At 34.2% G+C, this 21,426-nt stretch overlaps 1 protein-coding gene across 3 annotated transcripts in view; it reads right to left on the bottom strand.

Annotated features, from left to right (window-relative positions):
- LOC149552265 (Cyclophilin-like peptidyl-prolyl cis-trans isomerase family protein) overlaps nucleotides 1-21,426 on the bottom strand; it is a 310,257-nt gene that overhangs the window by 198,640 nt on the left and 90,191 nt on the right. For all 3 annotated transcript variants that reach the window (XR_016352888.1, XM_089787791.1, XM_089787790.1), the window contains exon 4: nucleotides 21,142-21,237. Coding sequence is in view for 2 of the 3 variants with exons in the window: in XM_089787791.1 (XP_089643917.1) it covers nucleotides 21,142-21,237 (96 nt within the window). In the remaining variant the exon portion in view is untranslated. The remainder of the gene's footprint in view (nucleotides 1-21,141; nucleotides 21,238-21,426) is intronic.

Below are 21,426 nucleotides of genomic sequence, written 5' to 3' on the forward strand. Positions count from 1 at the left end.
AGTAGAAAGGTGTATCCATTCAATATCACACTGATCATAGGTTCAATAATACTAAGTCTGAAAACAGATTAATGTTTGTTTTGTACACTTTTAAAAGTCTTCCGGGGTTATACATATGTCATATACACACACACACACACAACTGATGAAGCATTAACCAAAATCAACTCATATCTTGTATAGCCTATAAATAGAGTAAAGAAAAGAAACCATAGCACCACCAAAATGAGATTTTATAAGTATTATCACTGGACTTTAGCTGACTTATGTTTTTCTTTTTGCAAACTGATTTCTATCCTGTGAACATAGTCTTTTATTGAAAACTTATAACAAACATCTTTTGAGGGCCTCCTTTTTTTTGTGTTAGTGATTAAACTATTCCCAGTAACCAGATTCATAACAGAAATGGTGTGGGACCGCATAGTTCAGTCTTAAATCACTCCTAACTAGCAGGTTTACTGCATTAATGGTGGTAGAAATGCCCAGTTTTTGTTTTAATAGCACCCAGCCAATAATTTCCAAAAGCAAGCATATTATTACCCATTCTATACCAATCCTTACTCAAGGGAAACAGATGCAGGACATTTCTAGCAAGCTGGTTCCTGACAGATAAAGGTACAGGAGTACATGAAGTAATATTCATAGCTTCCAGCCAAACTTTCATAGCAGTAGATGGTGTAGAAGTGTAAGGTTTATTAAGCTTAATTTAATTCTGAAATAAACAAATTGTTTTTAAGAACATTATGGGTTTCCATTAGTACCAATAACAACAGAGAGTTTCTAACCTTTATTCTCTTAAACTTAAGAAAGGAAAACCATGCATCAATGCATATACCCCATTATTTCCAACCGTAAGGGAACACAGATTCCAGATTTGTCGAATTTTTAAATTTTGACTTCATTAGTCAAATCAAGTTTTAGTTCGTACAGTAGCATTCAAGATCACATTATAACATAATCTTCAAACATTTCCTAGGGTGGAATTGTTTTACATTTCATATCTGATATCATAACAAAACTTCTAATGCACTTGTTCTTTATACAAAAAAATGGTATATACGAGTCCTCTACTTCTCTTTTTTTTTCTCCTATTAATAGAGCCGATTATGAGCAGGTGAAACAAGTATGTACCTGGTCTTGGTAAAATACTCAGAAAGCTTGGCAATGACTCTGCTCGGATAGCCTGTGATTTGTGGAATGTGCCCAAATTCAGAACCCTACTGCAAAATCGTCCAGGACAAACAGAAAATAGGAAGGATTTGGGTGCTAATAGCTCTTTGCACAAGAGGGGATTTTGCAGTCCACATTCCCCGTTCACAATGAACGGAGATACCCCTATTTATGCACCCCCAAGCGGAGCCAAAGAAGAACATTGTTTTTCCTAGCTTGCTTGTGACTCAAGGAAAAGATCTGATTTGATTGATTTACAATTCCTCCCCGCAGGTCTGCACATCACAGGCCTCTTCTCCTCCAGCCACGTCTTTACCTAACGTTACTTCTCCACTTAGAGTTGGAAGTGCATCTACGAATTCTCCTCCAAATTTTATGTTTTGCTATTCATATGGTTTTTGTTTGCATTTATTTGCTTAGGTGGCACAAGAAACTTTTTATAAGATGTATCAATATATATCATGGGATATTTATTAAAACCGTGAGATGTGATATATTTTTTTATTGTTATTATATTTGAATTTTCTTCCTATCGGCTATATGGCTAGTCAAATTTTACTAGTTGAATTCTCACACCTTAATTATTTGGTGAACATTCTAGTCGAATTTCTTTTTTAATAATCAAATTCTCATGTTTTAAATATCTAGTGAACATTGCATCTTATAAATTAATGCTATTGCAAGAATAATTTTGTTTTTTATTTATGAATTAACTAATAGAGGAATAACTCAATATAAATAATGTTTAAGAGGCTCACTAAATTATCACTAAATATTTAGATAAAAGCATATCCAAAAATCACATTAGTACCTCCACATTTTTTTTAATAAAAAATTAAAATAAAAACCAATGCTCAAGGAACCAATACACAAGTTAGATAATCACAAGATAATTAATTAGATAACTTCTAAGAAGTTAAAATCAACTCAAATAAGACAATTTGCTCAATAATTGAGAGATTAAATATTCGCAAAATATTTAAATAATTTAAAATATATATATATATATATATATATATATATATATATATATATATATATATATATATATATATATATATATATATATATATATATATATATATATATATATATATATATATATATATATATATATATACTCGTGACATATTAAAATAGATTTCCTTTAAGCAATTAACCTTATGTAAGACAAAATGATATGAATGTAACATGTCACACTTGTTATATCATCCTTGAGTTTTTTAGGAGTTCAAAAAAAACTATAAAAGGGTCGTGACATCTTTATAGCTCTAAGGTACTATGCTTCTATTAGGGAGGCAGCCACAGTCTATTGCTTCTTACTAGTCCATGTGACTACACTAGAGCCCAAACTGAACGCATACCCAGATGTTGATTTGCTATCATCAACTATTCCTACCAAATTTGAATTTGTGTTACCAAGAAGTCTAGAATCTTGACTCTGATTGTATAAGAGTCCTAAATCAGAAGTGCCCTTCACATAACGCAACAGACACTTTGTTGCTACCCAATGATCAACCTTGGGGGTTGTCATGAAGCATGAAATGTAGGTCATCGCAAAATTGAGATCAAATCTGGTGCCAGTGAGATAGATGAGACTACCCACTAGTTGCCTGAAGAAAGATTCATCTACTACAAATGAATTGGACTTAGCTGACAACATAAATCCTTTTTCCATGAGTATGGAGGCAGGTTTGCAACCCTGTAAGCATGCTTTCAGCACTCAAGTTTTAAACTTTGAAAATCGGCCTAGCTGGAATAGATTGTAAAATTGTTTAGGTTTCTCATTGGTTTTTGTTACTAATGCTGCCTTTGTAAAGTTGATCTGCTAAGAAGCAGTGTTCCAGGATTGTCTTGAACTTCAACTTGAACCTTTAAGTTCAAAGTTCAAAGTTCAAGGTTCGCAAATTCAAAGAGTCAAGATTCAAAGTTGGTTTCAGTTCAAGTTTTGAGTTTGGTCTCATGTTTCAATATTCAAAGCTTGAAATGCAGTTCAGATGTATAAGGTTCAAGTTCAGAGTTCAAGGTTTGGCATAGAACTGCAGTTCAAATTTACTGATCCAAAGTGCAAATTCTGTGGTCCATATCCCAAGTCCAAAGGTTCAAATGCATGTTCAGGGTTCGGATTCAAAGTTCAAAACTAGGTTCAAAGCTTAGTTCAGATCTCCAGATTTCAATCAGTGGTTCAGTTCCGAAATTCAAGCTCACTTTCAAAGTCACAGATTGTGATGTTCAACTCACCACTTTTGAATAATCAGAAAGGCATCTCATTTGGGACTAAGTATCAAAGAATGCATTCAAACCGAAGGATAGTAATATAGTAAGCCTAAATTTAGAGTCTCATTTCACTTATTACCTGAAAGATTAATGTTCAGATCTGTGAATATGTATTGCATGAAGTCTAGATAAAGAAGCCTTGTCATTTATGGGTTAATTCAGCATGCATTGAGATTTTCTTTGCAATTGATAATCACTTCGGGATGAAATCACAATGCTGCAATGCAAGTAGTATCATACTTATTATGTGCATTGCTATGGCTAAGTCATTAAAGATAGAAAATGAAATGATGTTAATAATAACATGATTGTCTATAAAGCACGACATAAAGTTCAGAATGAACATTGGCGGTAGGACAACATTGAGTTCCAAATGTCTTGATATGGAGAGGTTGATCTTATCCTATTTGAAGTCGTTCATTATATTTCACCTTCTATAGCGAAGCCCCAATCCAATTGTAAGAGTTTCATCATGCTCGACATGTCAACCTATCCGTGAAGAACCTTCGGTGACATATAACATCTTAGGTGGAAGTTGTGTCTGAAGATTCAAGGAGGTAAAGATAACATGGAGTTCACGACATCGTATCAAGACTAGTCACTACCTTTTGATCAGGTCATTAAGGAGGGCACAATATATGTTTAAGCAACATCGTATCATGGTGATCAAAGAATGCATGCAAAGTATTTGACGAAATGCCTAAGACCGAGCATATCACTCTCCATGGCATCGAATCGTATGTTAATAGTTGAAACATACAAATATATTTGAGATTAGGGTATGAGCGCATATGCAAGGATTTTGAGACAAGTCAAGCTTTGAACCAAACATGTATTTACAGCCTACAAATCCATGTCTTGTGCCTCCTATTGAGCGTCATGAATCATGCCAACTATCAGTGAGATACTGATAACCATCAACATAGATCAGGACATAACAAAGTTGTCTTCCTCTGCAAATCACTGATGTTGATCCACATAACTCCAATAGTGCACTGGGATAAATGCAAAGACAATGGATTGAGTTTAAATAAGTATCAAAAGGAGCATCAATTCAGTATTGAAGTAGTGCTGACATCAAGTTATTCGATAGAATGCTTTCACCGCAAAGGAAAAGGATTATGGTTACATTGTATGTATTACCACCCCTGCTACGATCGAGATGTAAGAGGAAAAGCTTGGATTAGAGAGCAGAGATATATCCATTTTTAGGCATATGTGAAAATTAACTTTCCAATGACAATAACCATGTCATTCTTGAAGTTACACTTACACCTCCTTGTAACCGCAAGAATGTATTATCTGCATGGGTGCAAGTTGAAATCACAAGAACATGATATTTGTTCCTCATTGAGTATAACATCAAGCCAGATATTGAGTTGAGAAGTCATATGGTGTCTTTCTTTATTGCATGGATCAGAGCCACAAAGTCCCCCTATCTAAGATAGAATATGTGTGAACAAAAATGAAGATAGTAATCTACATCTAAATATAGGAGCATGCAATCTGTTTGCTGAAATGTCCAAGTACACACATTAAAACATGCTACCCAAAAACTAATGTGGTAGTGCAACCCAAAGCATCAATGATCATATGAGTTTTCGGGTCGAGAGGAAATGTCATTAGAGTAGAGCTTATTAAAATTAGGAAATCAGGGGAGCCTATAAAGCTCTAATGGACCACTGCTCTTTACATAAGTATAAAAATACTTTGATGAAATGATAGGTGCATCCCCCACCCAACCCATCATTGCCTATAATGTCCGAATGAATTTCCATTTCCACGTGGTGACCATTCTTGGACATTCTAAAAACTCCATGACATGTGGCAACTGCTTCCTAACCAAATGACTCTACCTTTGAACTATGTTATGATGATCACGAATTTTTTAAATTGAGGATAAAGAAAGGGAAGCGGAGAAGTTAGTTTCCAAGAATCGGTTATGCTAGCAACCAAAATGCTACAGGAATAGTTAGATGTTAAATAGAGGAAAGAACATGGTGAAGGGGTTCTTCTTTTTCCAGCAGTCCTAAGGATATAGGGGAAGAGCATATTTTCCGAATGTTGCTTGTAATTGCAACATTACAACAGAGAGCGGTTTTATTTTCTATATTCTATTTGTAATTGCAAGGGCAGATTATCATATGATTTTTTGTTTTGTATTCATAATAAAGATAGGTTATGTTTGTCATATCTTATGGTCTGAAGATGTAATTCTTGGATCATTATTGATCGTATGATCACATCTTTCATGTTCTGAATCCAATTTTGTGGTTATTCAAAGTTGCAAAATAAAATAATGTTTCTCTCCATTTCTCTGTAATGTAAAGAGGATTGATTGATTGGTCGTATGGCTATTTTCCATTCTCTCTCTTTATTCTATTCGTAAACCTTGTAATCACATTCATTCCATATTGATGGGTGAATGTTAGCAAATCTTCGTGTCTTCAAGTTAAAGACATAATCAATTTATCTAATTCATTGAATATTTTTTCACGAGGGAGTTGTATCTCTCAATTCAGAGGAGAGTTATCAATCAATGATAACTTGTCCAACTATTAGTACCTTTTTGTTCTTCCATTTGTGCATATTGAGTCATATTTTGCAATTCTTTTCGGAGGACAAATTTGTTTACTAACAGATTTATATACCCTAGATTTGGAACTTATCCAAAACATTGTGACAATACTTCGCTTGGGAGATGAAGATACTACTCCCTGTCTGCCAAACCTCAACACCTAAACAATAATGGAGAAGTCCCAAATTTTCCATGTCAAATGAGCTGCACAAACTCTATTTGAGCTCACTAATCAACTATTCTGAGTTGCCAATAATGATCAGGTTGTCAACATAGACAACAACCAAAAACATCTCATTACCAACCTGTTTGACATACAAATTAGGATCAACTGGACATCTCTACTAGCCATGATTTGTGAGGTACTTATCAATCTTGATGTACCAAGCCTGAAGAACCTATTTAAGGCCAAAAAGTGCTTTTACCAATCTACACACCTTGTGTTCTTGACAGGCAACCTTGAACCCTAGAGGCTGAATCATATAGACTTCCTCCTCTAACTCACCATTGAGTAAAGCACTCTTAACATCCAATTGATGAACTTTTCAACAAAACTGGGTGGCTAACGCAAAGACAAGCTGAATGGTACTCATCTTGGCAGTAGGAGCAAAAGTCTCCTCATACTCAATGCCCTCCTTCTGTGAGAATCCTCTAGCAATGAGACGAACCTTCAACTTGTCAAGGGTTCCATCAACTTTGTATTTCACCTTATACACCCATTTGTGACTACTGGGCTTCTTCCCCGAAGGAAGATCAAAAAGGACCCGCGTGTGATTCTTATAAACACTCTGAAATTCGGCTTCCATGGCCTTTTCCCACTTAGGAATCCCTTTATCCTTTAAATATGTTTGAGGCTCATTAACACCATGAATGTTGTTCATGATAGGAAAATTAACTGTATGTTGTTGTTTGCTCTTGTTTTTGGATGATCTTGTTGGCATGAATGCCTTATGGAGATTGCCAATATGCTTTGGGAGATGATTGAGTGCTTGTGTGTTACATTCATGATTTGGCTTGTCATTGATGTCAACATATCAGCTTTATGGATGGCTATGGCAGAGTTGTAGAGAGAGTTGTGTTCAGAAAGGTTTTTGGATGCTAAGTTGCTTTCAATGGGGTCAGCAGTATTTTTGTGGATATTATAGATGCTGTCTATGTGCATAGAAAAAATTATGAAATTTTGCAAGAATTACATAAGTTTTGTTGAAGATTGGTTGCAGAACAGTTTGTAGGAAAATGTATGTTGTTCTTCATGTTGTATCTTTTTGGCGAGGTTGAATCTTATTTAGTGGGCTTGGATTTTGGTCAGAGACATATTCATAATGCTATGTTTGAGGTGGCGGAATTATATTTTCATTCTCTAAAGACTTGTGAAGGATAACGTGGAGGTTATTCCTTGGAGGCCGACTATGTTGTTTTATTGATGCAACTTGTATTGTAGCATGTGGAACCTAAATGTAATATCTTATGATGGTCCTATATTACTCATTGTACATTAGGGAAGCCTCAAGTCTAACTCAATTAGTTATTAGGACTTGGTATACAGAGAAGATGTTTTCTTGGTTGGAAATCACCATATGCGGTCATATGTTATTTATGTAATGTTATGCAAGCTATGGATGTAAATTTGTGAAGGTCAAAGAAGTGTTTGATGTTGAGGATAAGTTGTGGACTTCAAAGAAATTGTATTGGAAAGATAAGTTGTTTCCATCAGTTAATTTTTCATGGATAGGTTATCCTAAATTGTTTAGTGAGAACACAATTGAAGCAATTTGGATTGTGGATTTAGTTGTCTTCCTATCAACTCCTAACAAGGTTGGAACAGCTCGTAACAAGGTTGGAATCTTCTAACAGAGATTCAAAGTCTCCTAACTGGGACTCCTATGTACTGATTGTATTTATTTGACTCCTACCAAGGTCACATCCTTTGACAAGGAACTTTTGTATTAGTACATCATCTTGTGGCCATTATTCTCACTAGGGTTTTCCCTCTGATCAAGGATTTCCCTAGTTAACATATCTTGTGTCACATTCCATGGTTAATATCTTGTGGTTGTTATATCTTTTGATTACATTTTCAGTTTATATAAAGTTGATAAGAGTTGTTTAAAGCATATAACTGATTCATCCCCCCCTCCTCTCAGTTATATTGGTGGACTTTACTTTCTAACAGATCTAACCTTAATGAGCTCATCATGATGAAGATCACCAATAGTCTTAGCCCATCATTTAGGCTGGAGAGTAGAAGAACCAACATCAAATGTAGGAGCTAGAGTTGGTACTTGATCTAGAACATGTTCAACACGCTAAAGATTACCATCATTGGAAAGAAACTCAGGCTGAGCATCTTCAAACTCAGAAGCTGCATCATCCTTCCATCAGGTATACCTAGCAAAAGACAGACACCCAAATCAGAAGCCTTAAAAGGTTGATCCTCATAATTCTGCATGGATAACGATGGGTGAAAAGGTCCACATGTTTCATCAAAGACAACATCCCTACTAAAGACAAGAGGATCAGTGTTTACATCTATGAATCGGTAAGCCTTATGATTGTCATTATACCCTATGAAAATAAGCTTTCAATTCTTGGAGTCCAACTTGGCGCGCTTGGCATCTCAAATCCATACATAAGCTAAAGAGCCAAAGATTTTGAGATAATTGATCCTAGGTTTGCAACCAATCCAAGCTTCTTCAGGAGTCTTTCCCTTAATAGCCGGTGGAGGGGACCTATTAAAATGATAGACCATAGTGAAAACTATTTCTACCCAAAACTTATCAGGAACACTCCTATATTGTAACATGGAAGGGGCCATCTCAACAATAGTACAATTGCGCCACTATACAACACCGTTTTGTTGAGGAGTATGGGGTGTGTTTAAGTGATATTTTATACCATGTATATCAAAGAAGTTGGAGTATGCAGTAGAACAAAATTTCACCCCTATTATTTGACCTAAGAGTGATTATACAACAACCAGACTCTTTTTCTACCAAGGCCTAAAACTTCTGAAATACAATAAAAGCATATGATTTTTGTCTAAGAAAGTACACCCACATTTTAGAACTGAAATCATCAACGAAAAGCAAGAAATACATATAACCAATAACAAAAGGTGTTTGCATTTGCCCACAAATATCAACATGATCCAACTGAAGTACCTTAGAGGCTCTCCATGAGTCATCATTCGTGAACAATATCCTGTGTTGCTTTCCAGCCTAACAAGCTCCCCAAACACCATGATGTTGAGTCTAGATCTCAGGTAAACTAGCTACAAGTCCCTCCTGAGCCAACTAAGAGAGATAGTGCAAATTTAAGTGTCCATATCATTGATGCCAAAGACTAGTGATGGAAGAAAGTCTGGCTTCCATTGTTAACTCCAAAGAATCATCAATATCCACAAGTTGAAAAAGGCATGATCCTTAATGCCAACACCTACAGTACGGCGAGTCTCCTAATCAACATTTGAACACTTTTTTGAGCTAAAGACAACATTCTGTTGAGGAGAGTTTTGCATGATCTGACTAACAAAGAAGATTTAGTTCCATGCAAGGAATGATAGTACACATTGAGGAATATGAGATCCCTCCCACTAGAATGTACCTAAACAGTGCCCTTACTGACAACTATATAGTCTTCTACTCCAAAAATCACTGAGTCAATGAATGGAGAGAAATTTGCAAAATAATCACGTCGATTAGTAAAGTTACGTAAAGCACCTAAGTCAATGTACCAGGCAAAAGACTTCACATGATCAGTAGGTCTTTTAGCCATGAAGGCAAATTCTTTCTGCTTAGTGCACTTGACAACATGCGCTTTCTGCTAAGACCCTCCCTGCTTCATCTCTTTGGAAGCCAATGCTAACTTCCTCCCAACATGATGGTCAATGAAGCCATCTTGACACTTTTCAAGACACGAAAAACAAGGAACTATGAAGATGTTGATTGCACGAAATTTCATTCACAAATTTCAATGCTATGAGATAAATACAAATTTCAATACTGCTAGCAAAAAAATTAATGCACAGATTTTGAGGCAAAATTTTTGAAGACCCAAAAAATCCTTCAAAGACCTAGAAGAGATCTCAAAAATCACAAAAATAATCTGAAATTAGAATAAAATTCTGTCAATGCAAAAATTGAGGAACAAAAATCGAAGTACCAATAAAATTTTGATGATGACCTAGATGAGATCTCAAAAAACCCACCACAAATCTACAATTAGTTTTTCAAAACGACAAATAATCTGAGCGTTTAAAAAGAAACCCTAGTCATTTTTGAAAAAACTAAAAATTTACAAATTTCTATAAAAATATTTTGGATGATTACAAACAGAAGGTCAAAGGAGCAAAAATAGTGGCTGAGAATCATGTGAGAGCAAGAAATGACTTCGGAAAGAGTCATTTTTATTAGACTTCTGAAAAAAATGAAACCAGAAATTGTCGTGCATATAGATAGAGACACAAAATTGCAAAATGCTGAAAACAAACAACTACAAATGCCACTACTTCTCACACAAACCCAACGATAATAATGCTAATGCCTTGGAGATTCAACTAGTGACAACAAAATGGTATGGGCTCAAACCAAAACTATTTGAAAATCCCATCGCTATTTGTTCTACAGAAAAATGAAGCTAAAAAAATGGCGTCATGCAATCTAAAGATTGGTCGTGGAGAAGTGAAAACGACCACAAACTTGTCAAGAAACACAAGCCAAAAACAAAAATGAGGGAAAACTTAGACAAGTTCCAAACTAGGTTGCAATATTCAGAGATGAAATGGCCACAAAAAACCTAGTTGGGTTGCAACATTTTTTTGCAAACATATCCCTACAAGCCAATTTCAAAGAACAGAAAATGTTTCGAAAAAAACATTTGAATTTTTTTTTTAAAATTACTATGACTCTGATACTATATTACACAAGTAATTGGTAAATTATTTTATGTATTGACAATGAGAAAAGATGCTCAACAAATAAGTTTACAGTATTTACAAAAATAAGCAACTTTCTAAAATGAAATTGCAAATAAGATCAGAGATGATCTTATCACCTAAAATAATAATAAAGTACATTATTGAGCATTGAATAAATAAATAAATATTATTTTAATACCCTTTATTACTTAACGTTTTAGCCTATGAAGAAAAACCAAAATAATAGGTTAGTATTTTATTCAATTATTTATTGATATTCTCAATGAGAAGGGACATTACAATCCTCCTTTACCAAGATTGTTGGTCCTCTAGCAATTACAAATTGGGATGCTGCAGAACTGTTCTTCCCGACTAGCATCCCCTTCTAGTACAGATCTCCACCTTATGAGTTACTCATGAATCACCTTGTTCATCAATCTTCTCTCTCCCTCATATCCACAATATTGTCAAGAACCAATACCAAATTCCCTTTCTTCGTCAAGGGATGGTAGTTGAAAGGAGGAAACAATATGTTGATCCTAATTCTTCTTACAGCATGAAACATGAAAAACATTATGAACCATATTGCCTTCAGGAAGCTATAGTTCATAAGCAAGCTCTCCAATTCCCTTCAATATCATGTAAGGACCATAGAAACATGTTTTGAGATTTTTTGCACAACTCTTTTCTGGTGCTTATTACCTATATGGTTGTAGGCACAAAACTAAGTCCCCAACATCAAATGATTTTTCAACTCTATGCCTCTGTACATACATTTTTCATTGATTCTAAGCATGCTAGAGGTTATTTTTCAATGTCTTGAGGATATCTTGATAGTTCTGCATTTTTCCTTCGCACGAGGGACCTTATTATCATCAAAAATAAAATCCACAAATGACAAGGCATCATACCCATAAAAGCCCCTGAAAGGAGACATACAAATCAACATATGGAAGGTGCTAACAATACTCACCAAAATGAAGCCATCTGATCCAAACATATTATTGTCCTAAAATGCAATTATGAAGATAACCCTCAATCCATTTATTTACTATCTCTATCTGACCATTGGTTTTCAAATGATATAGTACGTGCTTTGTGTCAATTTTATATTTTCCAACCACAACAACTCCTACCAAAACATACTGAGAAATCGGATGTCCTAATCATTGACTATGGTTTTAGGAAGTCTGTACAATTTGAACACCTTTCTAAAAAATAAATCTGCAATCTAAGGTGCTAAATAATCCATAGGAATGGAGAACAAATGTGCATATTTTGCTAACTTATCAACAACTACAAATATGTAATCTCTCCCTTGAACTCACGGAAGTCCTACAATGAAGTCCATGGATGTTCCTTCCCACTTCTATTCAAGTATAGGCAATGGCTAAAGTAGGCCTGTAGGAAAGGTGTGTTCTGACTAGTTCTCCTGAAAAGTCAAACACTCCCTAACATATTGCAATACATTATCCTTTAGTTCCTTCCAAGAGAATCTCTTGTATCAGGTAGTATGCTTTGAAGAAACATTAATGTCTTGCTAGAGGAGTATCATGCAACGCTATCGTAATCATGTCCTTCAATTTAGATATTGGTATAAGATAAATTTTATTCTTATAATAAATCACCATCTACTACAAAATACATATCATCATGTACACATCTATAAAGAAAATCACAAGAAAAAGTATTTTGGTATACTTGGCCAGCAATTAAGATTTCTAATTAGTTGAAATCTTAGCAAGATAGAAGAGTTAGATTTCTAGAAAGAGCATCATCAACAATATTCTTTTATCATTTAATATACTTCAGATCAAAGTCATACACCTAAATCTTGCTGACCCATCTTTTTTTTCATTCATTGAGATCCTTCTTCAGAAAATACTTAAGACTATTGTAATTAGTCTCGACAAAAAAATTTATACCTACTAGATATCATCTTAACTTGGCTAGCATGTGCATGATACCTAGCACCTCCTTGTCATAAGTGGAGTACAATCTCTCTAGTTCTCTGAATTTCCTAATCTTGAATGCAATAGGGTGCCTATTCTGCATCAAGACTACAACAATTCCCTTACACAATGCATTACACTCAACAAAAGATGATTGTGTGTACCATCCTAAAAACTCAGAACCCATAATTGCATGCTTAGTTAGGCCCCATTTTGGTGATTTCAAAATTTTGTGTCTATTATGCTTGATTTAGCTGCCTATCTCCCTTTTTTTGGCATTAGCCCTCTCTTTTGGGATCCCCATTTCAACTTTGACGCTTCTTCCTAGGTACACAATGCCCAAGGCACCCAAATAATTATGACCCTGTTTGTCCTGGTATTTTTGTAGGAAATCAGATCTCGTGGGAAAGCTAGCTTAATTTTGAAGCCCAAATGTGTGAAAGGCATATAAACCATGATTCCATGACTCGCTGCGAGTTGTCTGAGTTATGCAAGTTGGCAAATCGTGTAGTCGGTGGCAAGTTTTCATGACTCGTCATCATCAACGGGTCATGGACCATGACCTACATGACTCATCAAGGTAACGGGTCATAACATGACTTGCCAAGTGTGACAATCATTACCCATGTCAAAACAAGTGATTCACTTGAAAAAACAAAAAAAATAAAAGTTGTTTTACTTTCCTTTTTTACATATCTTTTCTAGTTTTCCCTTAAAAGGCATTCTATTTTCTTGTTATGAGAAGAAGAGAGGAAAAGTGAGAGAGAGGAAGCAAAAACAAGAAGCCATAGGTTTGCAATTGGCAAGGAAGAAGAGCATTAAAGAGTCCACAAATCAAATTAGGAAGGTTATAGGTTTGCATTGAGAGCATCAAGGAGTCCATAGTAGTTGTTCCAAGACTTCTCAACACATTTGAAAGATGTAACTGTTTAATTTTGTAGATTTTGTTGGTTTTTTTTTTATGTTTATGGATTTTTCATTTTTTTGTTAATTTTTTTAGCTTGACTTCCCAAATCTTGATTGTTTTCTATTAAAAATATAAATTGCGTACTTCAATGAGAGTAGAACAATAGAAAGGCACGAGCCTCCAATGCATCGGTAAATTGCAAGCCTCTCATCGGACAAGTCTTGGGTTCAAATCTACTCGAGATTAACACATAATAATAATTAATCTAACAATAATAATAATAATAAATGATAAATACTCTAGGCTTCGGCCGATTACCTATCAAAAAAAAGAGAGTAGAACAATAGAAAACCCTAAATTTCTTTTAGAAAAAAATTGTAAACATGTGTTTACATATTTTTCAAAATAATGTAGGGTTTTCTAATTTTTCTAAATTCTTCATTTGAATTTTGAAAATTTTGAAGAAAAAATACAACGCACAAATGTAGAGATTGTTGTTTTTTCTATTAATTCATAACTTCAAGTTTATAAATACAATGCACAAATGATAATTTGTTTGTAAAATTGTCTTATTGAACAAACCTTTGAAGAGCAAACGATTATACTAAGAGGGAGGATGAATCAATATAATACAAACTTTTGCCAATTTAAAAAAATTTACCCAAACAACTTTAAATATTGGAATCAACAATTATGCACATAACACAATAAAACAATGTTTACATGGAAACTCAATGCAAGAGAAAACCACAACAAATAAATGTTTTTATATACACTTGTTCTTTTACAATGTTTTATAGGCTCCAACCCCTACGTTTATGAGTGCCAACTCACTAGAAGCTCCAGCACCCACACTTCGCAGGCACCGACCTACTAAAAGCACCAAACCCCACTGTTGTCTTTGTCAACACCAACCCATTGCGCACAAACTAATTCTCCACCTTTACATTGTTGCCTACTCAACTGGTGATGGATCTTTAACTTGCTCTACAAATCTCAATGCTTTCTCTTATCTATAATTCTTTCTTCTATATCATGCTTTCAATTAAATATATATTTTGCTTTTAATTCCTTTTCTCAAATTAATTTATATATCAAATATAAATCTACATACACATTTTTATATATTTTGCACCTTCTTTTAAGTTTATGCATTTTAATTCATCTCCCCTCATACTTCACGGCACTCCTTTTTTTCTCTTCACTCTTTTTATTATTTCAGATATATATTCCTCTTAATACACTTCTCTTCTACTCCATTTCTTTTTTTTATATTTATATTCTTCTTATTTCTCTCTCTTCCACACACATTTCATATACCAAACTAAGTTCATCTATATATCTTCCATTAACAATCGTGCCTCTTAAAATGAAGAGTCATCTAATTTGCTGATGAATCGTTTCCCATAACACAATGAATTATTTTAAGTAATGATGAGGTAACCTGCCATTAATACTCGTTAAATAATTGCTAAAGACAAATATTTTAATTATAACCAACATGGCACTTCTTTCTTTCTTGTATACAACTTTTGACCTGGATAACATTGACTCGCTGCTACTTTCTAATATTTTTATCGTTTACTGTTTGATTTTCAAATACTTGATGGCACTAAATAGAAAGGTTGCTCGACTTTTGACAGATCATTATGATGGACTGTGGTCACTATAGACATGTATTTTAAATATATATCACTGGCTATGTTGAACATATTGTAACTTTTCTTGGAGTCGCCTATCACTGTCTTAACCTATTCACATTTTGCACCTCATATTGTGTGGCATGGAACTGCTCTGTCTAGAATCGCACATGCTTGACTTGATTGTGCCGTTTTCATACTCAACTCACCTCATTTTGTGTTTTGTTGAGACTTTCCAATTTAATATTCAATCACTTATTATATTTTTATCAAACCTGAAAGATATTATTGCTTCCGCTCGTTCATATTAAAATATCACTGCTGATATATGTTTACCGTTTCCAATGCAGCTAGAGTATCTTCAAGTTGCGGTGTAGATATATTTGTCATTCGATAATATATCAAACCTTTGTAAAACACTTATCTGATGTGAAGTTTCGATGCTCACATGATTACATTACTTGTTTCATCTCCTCTAGATCAAGTATCAGATACAGATATTGGGCATGTAGACATGGTTGATTTCTTGTAGAGAATTGAAACTCCTGCCAATGTGGAAATGAAGCACATCAACATGAGTAATATTCATCTCATATCCACTTTTCACATGGCTGCCCTAGAATCGAAGTTTGTCTTCTTTTTAGGATATTGGAATACTCTGTTTTAATTTCGGTATCATCTGCATTACACTTATATTGCCAAACATATCTATGTCATGTCCAGAAATGTTGGCCATCGTCATGATTGTCCTTCCTATTTTAATTATTCCTCCAATCTCCATAATATTCAATCTAAACTCAATGTTTATTAAAACCAAATTGGCCATAGATAAAAAGTCAGTTATAATAATATTAATTTCTGCCATTTGCATACTGTGCCGTTATATTAATTGTACCAATGATATTGAACTCTCTGGTCCAATGATGCACCCACAGGTATAAACTTCTAATTTTGTTTGTAATGTTTCACATGAAATTATTTCCCTTCTTTGCTGTCATCAATATATTTCTGTGTATACGTCTGATGGTTTATAATGGTTCGCAGGTTGCTCTGGCATCAAGGTATACTTCAATAATTATTTATGTTTCTTCCATAATCATAATCGCATAGCTTGTAACTTGTTAACAATAACACTCACTACGTATACTTTCACTCCTGATTTGAACAACCCATCGAACAATCTATTCCTCATATTTTTGGAGCTTTGGCTCATATTTAATGTTGTTGTGTGTCTTTGTATGCTCATCGAGTCATCACTGCAGATTTAGGTAGTTATCATGTTTATACTAACCATCATAGGTAATGATTTCCTTTTCATATTTAAACACTACTTTAAATAAGTCGCTATCTTCAAACTATTCATATAGATTTCTTTTCAAATTGTTGTCTCACATAAAATATCTTGCAAACTGATGCTTTCAAATAACTTCCTTCATGAAATGAAATACTTTGATAACAATAATAAATCAGACTGCCACACACAACTGCCGCCACACTAAACTTGCTTAAGGACTCGGAGAGGGACCTGCCAAAGGAGGATACAAAAAAGTTGTTTGACTTCCTTGCAGAAGACTGGGCTAACATCCTCCTGGGGAGGAAAGAGGCTAAGAAGCCTTAATGGTTTTCTCTTTTTTTGTTTTTATGTTGTTAATTTGTTGGTTATTGAACTTGAAGGGGTTTAAGGCTGTCATGTCTTTGTTTATATATTACTATAGCTTTACTAGTTTTAATAGAGGCAGTATGTATGTTAGGCCTGCTGATACTCTTTTAATTATGGTTCAGAACCTTGTTTTTGTTTTATTAAGTGGTAGGGGGTAGTTTTGGTTAATGGTTATATGCTAGTTGTTGACCAGTTTGATTGTTAATGGGCCAGCCCCCTAGTTTTAGCTGCTTTTAATTCAAAAACAATAATAAATCAGACAAACTAGTGACAATATACAATTAGGTTCATAGAATCTTCATCACTCTTCATAAGTCTTATGTATTCACTAAATCTTCAACTTCATTGTCTTTTTCATAGTAGTCTTTTTATAGCACATTCACAATATTAACAATTTCTTGAGTGTTCTTGACATCAATGACAATAATGCATCAATCTCATGAATTCCTTTGACATCAATAACGATACTTCCATCAGCCTTCACATTTTGAAAACATTAATTTTTCCGAATGCTCTCAAAGGATGAAGCTTAGAAATATATTAAAGAGTTTCCTGGTAGACAAAAAAAATCAAACAAAATGTATGCTTTTAAAAAATTAATCGTAGTGGCAATAATAGATTTAAATACCATATTCCTGACATAGATGGCAATAACGTTGGGCCATGTACACTCGCAAATTTGAAACACATGTTTGCTGGTGAGGAATAAACTGTCTCATCCTAAGCTATGACCACTGCAGGGATGGATGGGTAGATTATATTTTTGTTTTGTATCCAACTTTGCAATTTTTCTTATTTTAGTGCACATATGTGACTTTATTAGTTTTTGTTTAACATTTTCTAGCAAGTCATTAAACCCATGATAGTTCTCCTATGAGGAGTTGATAGGGAGAAGCCCTCTATGGGCTACATATACGTGAGCATAAATAAGGCCAAGGAGAACAATAGATCCATGTATGCAAGAATTGAGCATATGTATGGTCACATTTGAGAGACAATTAATAGGAGATGGCAAAACTAGTTTCACAAGCCCATCCATGTAGCAACTTATTTCCTCAATCTAACAATACATTTCCATGATGACTTCAATGTAAATGAGGAGGTTCTTAGGGGCCTATATGAAGTGGTACAAAAGATGTCTACTAATGGTACAACTATGTTGCACGAGATGGATACATATAATAGTTAAGAAGGGGTGATTTAGGAAGCAAGATGTGTAAAGACTCTCAGATAGAATTACAGCCAAGCAGAAATATATGTTGAGCTTAAGGTTCTTAAGTTTATGACTTATGCATTTTGATTTTATAATCTATCATTAAAGTTGGAAATGGGAATAAATATTTTCTTTTTCTTATTTTAAATAGATGGTGGCAAATGTTTGGGTTTATAGCCCCAAATATTCAAAAAATTGCTATCTGTATTTAACATGCAATGCCTCTGGATGTGAGTGCAATCGGTCCATGTTTGAGCACATCTACTTGAAGAGGCATAATAGACTATTTGTGGAGAGGTTGAATAAACTTGTCTTTGTTCATTACAACCTCTGTCTGAGGACTAAATAGATTTTGGACACCAACTCCCCTCCAATCACACTATCGGAGGTCAACCATAGTCTGAGTAGCTCATTGAGTCTACTGATCCTCTCTGCAAGAAGATCATCAGTGGGTTGATTGGGCATACAAAGACGCTGAGGTTGTGGCAAATGGCTATGGTAGAGGAAGATAGAGAACGATCAAGCACAACTAACGTTGATCATTGTGGCACCTCGCATGTGGAGACTATGGCTATTCAATCATCTAGGACCTACCTTAGACGCCTTTGTGCAACGCAAACAAACTACTCTAAGGTTGAGGCTGAGCTAGAGTCTAAGCCATAAACTTTTTTATGTTTACACATATATTTGGGAACATTTGATGTCATACATTTAATGGATTTTATATACATTTGACAATATTTATAAATTCTATATATATATATATTCTATTTCCTTTAGCTACCATTTATGTTTGCACTTATGTGATGGATGTATGTTTATGTGTGTGAGCAAATTAGCTTCTATTTGATGATGTTAAAGTGTCTTTAAGCTTTATTCAAGGTTTTTTTCATTTTTCCAAGTCATAGCCAAGTCACGAGTTGAGTTAGCCTTGCCGAGTCTAAGTTGAGTCTAAGTCACGGAACTCTAATATAAACACCTTGCATCTCATTTTGGTAACTCTGATATAAACACCTTGTATCACATTTTGGTATTCATTTTTTTATCCATCCATGTGCAGAAAATTATTTGGCAATCAAGTGAATTCAAGATTTGAAGGCAAGCTTCCAAGATCTAGCATCTCTCCAAGCATCCAAGGCATTTTGAAGGCAATCTTCTCCATCGTAGCAAGCTTCTCTCCCATGATGATTGTAGGAACCCTCTAGGTTATTTTCTCTGGATTTTTTAACAAAATCATCCACAGAAGTTTAACAATTTGCATTCAACAAATTTCAATTAATCCAACAACTTATAATAAAAATCAAAAAGTATCAGACTCAAATAGAGATTCTGAAATGAAAAATGAATATTGCCTTCAAATATTCAGCAGAGGAACAACAAAATATTCAATCATATCCATGTAACTTACAGTCAAATTTGATAACCTAAAGTAAGAGTTTGAAGCACAACATGAGATACCCAAGTGATATCTCAAATAGACAATGGGTTTACATCCAAATCCTCCAAGCTCACGGGTTTCCATCCACAAACTATTGAAAGCCAAAGATCCCCAATTCTCCAAGAGAAAAAATCAACATAAACCATGCATGTCAAAAATGAGCTTCTCCATATTCTTTATTACCAATGATGATAGAAAAGCAAGGCAAGTAGGAAGTTAAGAAGGAAAAGTATCAGAAGATTAGACCAATCTATCCAGAGGATTTATGCCAATATGACATAGATAGAATAGAGAATAGAAGTAGAAGATCGAAAGAAGATTCAATCTTCTATAAAAAGCATCAGACCGAAGATATAGTTGGTGAATAGGTACACCCACCAAAGTTTTCTGGATCCTAAAGTGCAGGGGAATTTTAACCAAATGTGGTTACTCCAGTTTGTTGGCCAAGTCAATAAAAGGTTAAATCATAGAAGTGGGCATGCCCTTAGAACTTTTCAATATATTGATTAGGAAACAAAGACACCTTTTATAACAGATCCCTAAAAGTTCAAATTCTCTCTACAATGATCCTACATTTAAAATTCCTTTGAAAATAGTCCTGACACCAATAGCTTCCATCCTTTCATCACAACTACAAATCTCCTTAAAACTTGAAAATTAAATAATATCAGACTGAAGACCTTCCTCAGATTGATACCACATTAAGAAAGAGCTATGACCACAAACAGTGATACTATATAATGTTATAAATTATTATTTTTTGTCTACTATGTAGAGATTTATCCCTTATATAGAGTTAGAGAGATGTAATTGATGATACATAAATGTGATATTTGTTTAAGATTCTCATTGATAATAATAGCTGACATTAATACAAACCACTGCATCATAACAGTGACCTTATTACAAAAGGTAAGTGTTATATTCTAACAATAATGACCACAAACGCACTCAATGAAAAACATGTATACAAGGCTGCAATTCCTTCTCTAAAAGTAAAGGATGGAAAATTGATAGTTTAAATTAGTCAATTGTGTTGATATTTAGTGAGCACTAACTAATCATTAGACGAAAAAGAATCAAGCGGCTGAATCTCTTGGGATGAGTCTAATTCCAGCTGCAACAAGTATAATCTTTGCCTTACCAATCCATTGGACACTGAAAATAATGAATAGACATTTTGAATGTCACTTATGATTATACATATTATAATTGTGGAAAAGTTTCTCCTATGGCATTACATCCAATCATAGAGCAGCAAGAAGATTTCAGAAAAGAAGGCATGAAAAGAAAGTTCAGTTGACATCACTGTTAACTAGAGTTCTTTGAAATATTTTCTTTTTCTTTTGTGATACTAACTATACTCTAAATTGTAAAATACAAATATTTACCTCGCCATTAATAAGGTAGTTGTATAGTTCTAATCCCTTTTCTTTCATATTCAATGGGATAGATCCTACAATGAGTTCCTGCTCCTTGGTTGCTATCTGAAACAAAAGATTCAAATAAGTGAATATTGTCAGGTTATAATCTCAACTTGAGAAAAAGAATGTCTACTCACCTAAACAGATGTCCTCCATGTTTACTCATTGAAAAGACTTGTCTGCTTAGCTTGGTTCGCATGTATGAGTTGTTTGAGTGACTATATATAGTACAATTAAAATGTTTTAAGAGCA

Source organism: Cupressus sempervirens, chromosome 6 (genome assembly GCF_028749045.1).
Source record: "Cupressus sempervirens isolate cs-2001-9-10 chromosome 6, ASM2874904v1, whole genome shotgun sequence".
NCBI classification, from domain to species: domain Eukaryota; kingdom Viridiplantae; phylum Streptophyta; class Pinopsida; order Cupressales; family Cupressaceae; genus Cupressus; species Cupressus sempervirens.